Source organism: Lolium rigidum, chromosome 7, assembly GCF_022539505.1.
Source record: "Lolium rigidum isolate FL_2022 chromosome 7, APGP_CSIRO_Lrig_0.1, whole genome shotgun sequence".
Classification (NCBI taxonomy): Eukaryota; Viridiplantae; Streptophyta; class Magnoliopsida; order Poales; family Poaceae; genus Lolium; species Lolium rigidum.
The window spans coordinates 286,280,061-286,287,804 of NC_061514.1; the positions used below are offsets into that span (position 1 = coordinate 286,280,061).

General features: G+C 43.7%; 1 protein-coding gene across 1 annotated transcript; it reads right to left on the reverse strand.

Moving 5' to 3' along the window:
• Positions 1-2,757: 2,757 nt before the first annotated feature.
• On the reverse strand, positions 2,758-7,744 carry LOC124675849 (ankyrin repeat domain-containing protein 2A-like). The gene is made up of 6 exons (XM_047211922.1): positions 7,563-7,744; positions 7,339-7,426; positions 6,867-6,931; positions 6,606-6,674; positions 6,467-6,516; positions 2,758-3,190 (listed from the first exon to the last, which is right to left on the reverse strand). Exons 1-6 carry the CDS (start codon positions 7,632-7,634, stop codon positions 3,079-3,081), a joined length of 456 nt encoding a protein of 151 aa, XP_047067878.1. The 5' UTR covers positions 7,635-7,744; the 3' UTR covers positions 2,758-3,078.

Below are 7,744 nucleotides of genomic sequence, written 5' to 3' on the forward strand. Positions count from 1 at the left end.
AGTTACGATCGGATCACCCCGAATACATCTGAACTTCTATCTATCTCTATCTGAACTTCCGTCAGGGTTTAAACTGAACTTCTGTATCATAACAGATACTTTAACATCGTGCACATCCATCGCTACCAATCAAGAGACGATTACCGCATCCACCGGCCGGCTGATTACCAATGGCGAACGGAGTCCACGAGTCCTCGTCGACGTTGCCGGAGGATACAATCATCATGGAGATCCTCTCTTACCTGCCGGCAAAGTCGGTCGGCCGCTTCCGCGCCGTGTCGCGCGCTTGGCGCGCCGCGCTCTCGTCGGCGACTTTCATCGAGCTCCACCTCCGGCGAGCCAACAGGGAGGGCCAGCCCAGGCTTTTCTTCTGCCCAAGCGACGCGTCACCCGGAGAAGAAGCGTACTTTCACGTATGGCAACCCGATGGTCCGGTGAAGAAGCTCACGCGCAAGCCCAAAGAGTTCCGGGACCCAGCTATTATCACCACGCCTGTCCGTGGCCTCCACCTCGTCCGCAGCAACGACGAGGCCGGCTACTACGTTTACAACCCTTGTACCGGTTCATCCTTGCTTCTTCCTGACAGCGTAGCGCCACTGAAGATGAGTCGCCGGTACGAGACATCCACCCAACCCCAGCCACCGTGTTTCTTCGACGTATCCTACGGTCTGGGCTACTGCTCGGTCACCGCTGAGTACAAGGTAGTGCGCCTATTCAGCGACAGCTACGACGGCGGTCCGCCCTGCTGCGAGGTCTACGTCCTCGACAGGCCGGTGTACTGGAGGCCCGCCGCCCAGCAGCCTCCGGTGTGCACCGTTTCCGAGGGAGACCCAGGCGTGTTCCTCGGTGGGTATCTGCACTTCCTTTCCGTCGATGATGGTGGCATTGTCACTTTCAACATGAGCGACGAGACCTTCGGTTTGCTGCCCCCGCCACCGCCACCGCCCTATCCGGAGGATGCCTCCGTCCATATGGTGGAGCTACACGGGCGTTTATGCGTCTGCTATGACAGTGACCTATACTGTATATGGATGCTGGGAGATCGAAGGTGGGAGCAGCTCTGCTGCATCGACCTAATGGTCTGGACGGAACCTGAGCGGATGCCTGCGAATGCCAACTGGATATCTCCGCTCCAAATGTTTAAGGACGACAATGACGGGCACCAAAAGATCATGTTCGGGACAGGAAACCGCAAGGTGCTTGCCGTCGACGCTGATGGTGCCGGCACAGTGGAGACCATATTCAGGGCGGCCGACGTGGTCACGGGTAGCTTTGACGACTGTGCTCACCCATCGCTAGGCTTGTTCCAGGAGAGCCTCGTCCCCGTGGGACGAACGGTCGAGGAGATCGTCTTCTCGTCGCCGGCAAAGGAGGCTTGGTTTCACATCCTTAAGTGGATGCCAGCACGCTCGGTCGCCGACTTGAGCTTGGTCTGCAGAGAGAATGGCGTGCGATGATCATGACTGAACGCTTTAAACGTTCGCATCTCATCCATGCAAACCTTAACAAGAGCCCTCGTATCATGATGATCATTAGTCCTTATGAACGATGCATCGATTTGGAGAACTTCATTGGTTTAGGCGTGCTAGGCCTAGGTCCTAGTATTGCATGTTCACAGCCTTGTCATGGTCTCAATGTCGGAACTAACCATACTGGGAGTTTTGTTTGCAATCCTATCACGGCTTACTGTGAGCACATAGCGTTTGAAGACGACGAAGACACTTCCTTCTGTGGCCGTATAGGCTTGGGATATAACTCGGAAACTAGCAAGCATTTGCTAGTGCTTACCAGCTATAAAGGGAAGAACTCGTCAACACTTGAGTACCAGTTTGAGTGCAAACTACGGTATGTGGAAGAACGGAAATGGCGTCCAATAGACCCTCCTCCGAGACATATATTAGCTAGCACGCCACCCACGCATTCCAATGGAAAAATCTGCTGGCTAGTAGAGCCTAATCTTGGACCAGCTTCTCCAAATTGTGAAATCGTGGCCTTTGATGTTCAGTCAGAGGAATTCGAGGTTCTTCAAGGCCCAAAGTGCAGCCATCCCGTCGGGCGTATGTCCATCCTCTATCTAAAAGGTGTGCTTTGTGTGGCTTGCTCGAACCTGAGCGTTAACGTAATTGACATATGGATGATGGAGGACAATACTGGGACCTGGTTAAGGGAGTATCGCATAGACCTCAGAGAGTTCTCCCCGGAATATTCTTCAGAGGAGACCACACCATTGGGTATCGACCCAACGGACGGACGGATTTTGCTCAGCACGGGTCGGTCATTGGGCTACTATGACCCCAAGACGGCCGCACTAGAGACCATCTATAGTTTGGGAATAGAGGAGTATAACGAGTTCTCTCCTATTATCTGTGATGAAAGTTTAGTATTCACATTTGGGCCAGCGTAGTCCATGGTGCGTGCTCTCCTACGTTCCGTAGTGATGAACTTATGAGAATAGACAATTTCCATGTTCAGTATGTTGTTGCCACCAAGAATATACGACTTATAAATGTATCATTAGTTTGGTTTATTTGTTGTCACCCATATGTTTCTACAACTATTTTCTTACGGTGGATCCCATTTTCAGCTTTGATTAATTTGTATTTGGCCTTGCCCAGCTTGATAATGTGACTTACATGGCATTCAATCTCTCTCTGTCTTCCGGTTCTATAGAGTAGATGACAGTTTGGTGCTTTTATTATTGTTTCCCTTAATCTTATGCATATTCGCTCTTTTCCAATTTTCAGTTCACTGCAAGTGTAAATCCGGAGATCTAGCTATGTGATTCAACAAGAAAGAATTAGCTCAGCAGATGTCGATGGCCTTACAAACAAGAGAGTTGCAATCTTATAGAACAAGACACTACATGTGATCTGCTGCACCTACAGCCAGATTTTATGGCATTTAACACTAGCAGGCGATGGCCCAAACAGATGATATAGGTAACTCATGGCTCAGTTTGTTCTAGTGCCCCAGATACTAGCTTATATCAGCCTCCTAAGTGACACAGACGGATACATATAGAAAAATATTAGAACGAGGTGGCATGTCATCCATCTCTCCAGGAGAACTGAATCCTGTTTAGGAGACAGTAACGCCATCGAGCTCTGCTTGAGCTACTGCTGCACCAATTGCATCGATCACTTCCATCTTTCCAAGGGTCACTGCTTCGTCCATAGGGGTTTTCTCATGGCTGCAGAATACCAAATCATGCCATCAAAAACAAAATCATTACTGACAAAATATCTAATAGATGCTCCTGAAAAAATACATGTTTTCACCTTACCGTGAAGACTCACGGAATTTTTTAACATAAATAACTTCCCATTGGTAATACATATAGAACTTAGCAGACCAGTTCAAATAGATTCACAGTAACAGAACAATAACTGACTGAGATAACACAACAGTAAAACTCTCAAATTGGTTTCTTGTTTGGGTAACACACTGCAACCTTAGAAATATTGCAGTCTGAACTGGGAGACTTAGTAACCACGGAAAGTAAATGTACTCACCTACGGGCATCAATGTATTTAGTGAAAATAATACCATTGTAGGGCGCATTGTAGAGTATTAGATCCTATAATGCAAAATTCTAGGGGGTTTAGCAAGCCAATTTATGAATAAATAATAAAATAATGTTGTTTGCCTGAATTTTACAGTGAGATAAAACTGAAGTCAGGGTTGCTTAAATGATATATTTTATGTCTTAACATTTTTACACTCATTCGTTAGTCTTAGCGGAGATAAGGTAAGGCATGGCCGCTTCGGCATTTGATATCAACAACTACGTATCCCACCCCAAGAAAAGAAGGCCTTATATCCCCTTGCCAAAAGAAAGAACGTCTTACATAATCTCAACACATCATTTCTAACTTCACTTCAGTAATCATTGAAAACAAACAACCTTGCTCAGCCGTACACACAACGATCAGGGTTGTATTTGGTTTAGGCGCACAAGAGAACATTCATAAGTTAAAGGGTTAATTGGATATACGCCACTGCAATTTTGGGCTATTTGAGAAACACCATTGCAACTTTTAACTTTTGTAAAATGCCACTACAATTCTCTATACATTCCACAAACGCCATTTTGCCATTTTTAACACCAAACTACGCAATATACACTTGTATTACCGCTGTACATACATAGACACAGTGGTCCCTATGAGAGTTTGCTTGTGGTGCCGGTTCATTTTTTTGTAATAAGTATTTTCTTAATTTATGATATTTCTTTTGTAATAAAACAATACACACGTGGTATATTTATGAAATGGCAGCACGTATAATATTTTCTAACGAGTGGAGTCATGTTGTGCTAATCCATCATATACTATTTAGTTGGTAAAACAATATATTTTAGCTTTTGCGGTGCTTACATACATTCATATAAACATATCATTATAAACTGTGTTTTCAATACTCTTTGCTAGTGACGTGGAGGCAGATGACAGACAACAGTCATGCATGCCGTTACGCATGTAGGACAAAAATACGAGTATATATTGTGTGGTATGTGTGCTAAAATGAGCATAATAGCATTTATGGGATGTATAGAGAATTGCAATGGCGTTTTTTAAAAGTTGAAAGTTGTAGTGGCGTTTCTCAAATAGCTGGAAATTGCAATGGCATCTATCCAATTAACCCTAAGTTAACTAAAAATTGAATAATCACGTGCAAAATATTAGGGAGAAATTATTGAGCAAGATGACAAAAAAATGGCTTGGCAGTCTGAGAATGTGCAGCAAAGGGTGTACATGAGTATGCACGTGGACCTGGGTGTACAATGTCACGTCTAAGGGACAATGAGCCTAGTTTATAGTTTTTGCGGAAGGGGGAAAAGATGATGCGGAAGCTGTTTGGAGAAAAGAGTAACATAGATTGATAACATAGTAAGTACAGTAGTTAGTTTAGTTCATTGTTTTTATAATATCCCAGCCACAAAACCATCACGGTCTTAGCTTTCATATTCATTATGTAGTTAGTTGTAGTTCTCTCTCTCCCCTACTGGACATGTATGATCTATTTCCCCTCTTTAACCCACCATGCTATAAAGGTACAGGGAGGAACAGAAGAATACGAAATAAAAGACTAGACAAAACACATAAAAATGAAGGATGGTATGCATGATTTCCACTTCATTTTTTTATCTAGGTTATTGCATCCAAATAATCTAGTTCAGCTCTCTATCAGAGCGGTTGCTCAACTAAAGATTGAGGTTGCAACGAACAAAGGAGCACTTTAAATCACATGCAACTTTAATACAAAATCACAAAAAAAAAGTTCATAATATTATTGTAAGTATTGTCATGTTGAGCTGTCATTTGATAATCTGCAACAACTTCGTTCCTAAATGAAAATTAGATAATTATCTATTTTCATTTATCTATGATTTAGAAGTTGCGTGGTGTAAGAGTTCCAGTAATAATTACCAATAAGACCTAACAAACTGTTTGTTTCATATTGCTCATGTGATATCCTCAAAACATGTTCATTTCAGAGGGAAAATAGACCAAACGTGTGAGACAGACAACTAAATTAATATATAGGGAAGATAAGACAAGTATGTGTGATGAATTTTTTTATTGAGATCTTGTAAAAATAACGAAGCAAAGTAGGAGATTGTTTCCTCTTTTGGTGGTCTTTTTACTCTCGCTATCCGTCCTCTACACACACAACCTGACACATATCTGACCATTCAGTCTAGCATCTCCTCTCCGTCCACAAAGACTCTCATAGCTCATTCTCACTCCTCCGCGTGACAAGGTACACACAAGTTGATCATCCGACACCCTTGTGCCGCTCTCCCTGAGGTGGATATGCCAATTTTCCATGATCTTGGTAAATTACGCCATTTAACGTTTATTATTTTAGTTTAACTAATAAACGTGATCTTGAGCACCTGAAGCTACTCAAGATATGGACGCCTTTTTTTGTGTAATAATTATGGTTGCTGAATCCAATACTGGCCATGCCTTTCTTGTCTATCACAAGCACACAGTAACAAATGAGTGTAAAAGAAGTGATGACAGAAGATATCACTTAAGCATCCAGGACTTCAATATGCATATTCTCACCATAGAACGCATACGACTCAAGCAAACAATATTGGGATATTACAGTATCCAAATAATGGATTGCTCTATCGCCATGAATTTTACATGCTATGATATAATGTGGGGATCCTGCCATGTGCTTATTTTCTATGTACATTATTTCCCATAGTAAGTAAGTCATACTTGATCCCAGTTCAGATTTCAACATTTCTACGATTTTTATTTCAGTGTGTGCGTCTGCTAAGTTCAACGTGTACTACCAACGGAAAGTCACTTTATGATTCAAAACTATCTGTGAGACTTAAGACTAAAGGTGAAAACTGAAATGACTGCATGAATAAACCATTACTAATTGGTGCAACCATTTTAGCTGTCAACAAAAATATTGGTGCAGTCATTTACATATGACGTACCTGTTCAGCGCACTTACAATAGCCCCAGCACATATCAAAGCTTTGATTACCTGGGTAGGTGTGTTTATAAGCAGCGGTGAGAATAAGTATTCAAATCAGTACAAGAAAAAAAAATAGAACGGTGAGGCAACTGAACCACCTCTATATGTCCATTGAGGCATGCCCAGTGGAGAGGCGTGTTCTTTTCCAAGTTTGTAGAATTAACATTCTGCATTTAATTTTACATCCATAAAGAACAGTTATCACCATAGCACGAATTTGTGAAGAAATGTGCAAATTCGGTTTGAAATCCATAAGATGATTTCAGGTGTCCAGAGGAGCAAAGCTTAAATAGAAATACTGAAGCAGTAGTATAGTTTACATGGTAGTACTATACAATAAAAACCAGTAGCTTTCTTACCGCTCCATTTTGAATCAAGTATTCCACCACAGCAAGATGTCCATTGGCAGAAGCCATATGAAGAGCTGGCAGTAACGGGAAAAGGGTTAGGTATCTGCCTAATTGGTCATCAAGTTTGTCACCGAGCTTCGAATGAATTTGGAAGTTCTCGATTTTCAGAGACTTCTAGAGTTTATAAGTTAAACTACGACAGTGGCTTAATAAGGACAGCAACATGGAGAAGATATGCCAGTACTCTATTGTAAGGCACGTCCAGTAGAAATCAAAAGACGCATCATTGGGCTTCTACCAAAGAGCCAACCCAATTCAAAATATCCACAACGTTCTAATCTCCCACTCCATCATATGCAAAGTACGCAACTATCGCCATGACGTACTTAAATCACATGGCAGCACCGCAAAAATCTGAGCAGAAAACTAAGAGCAATCCAAGCAGTTGAACTCGAGGAGTCTGGGCGAGAATAAAACCAACCCGTCCGCCCTTGCGAATCTGCCGAGTCCAGGGAAACTCCGGCGGAGAACAGGGCAACGACGTCTTCCAGCTCGTCGTACCTCGCGGCCTGGCAGAGCAGCACAATCGAAACCGGCCAACTCGGTTAGTCAATCGCGCAAAGAGTACAGCCCGATAAACACTATATCGTAACAACAAGAAGAGTAGAGTTCAGGGGTGAGATAGTGGGGAGGTTTGGGAATTACGTCGATGAGATCCTGGGCCTGCTCGGCGGTTGCGGCGGCGGCGGGGGTTGGGTGTGCCGATTCGACGCCCATCGTCGAGCGCGCGAGAAGCTGGTTCAGCTGGGAGGAAGAGGGGAGTTGGCGTCGCGGTACGGCCGGCTGCGCTCAGTGTTGCCGCTTGTTTCCCTGCGTACGGCGGCGGC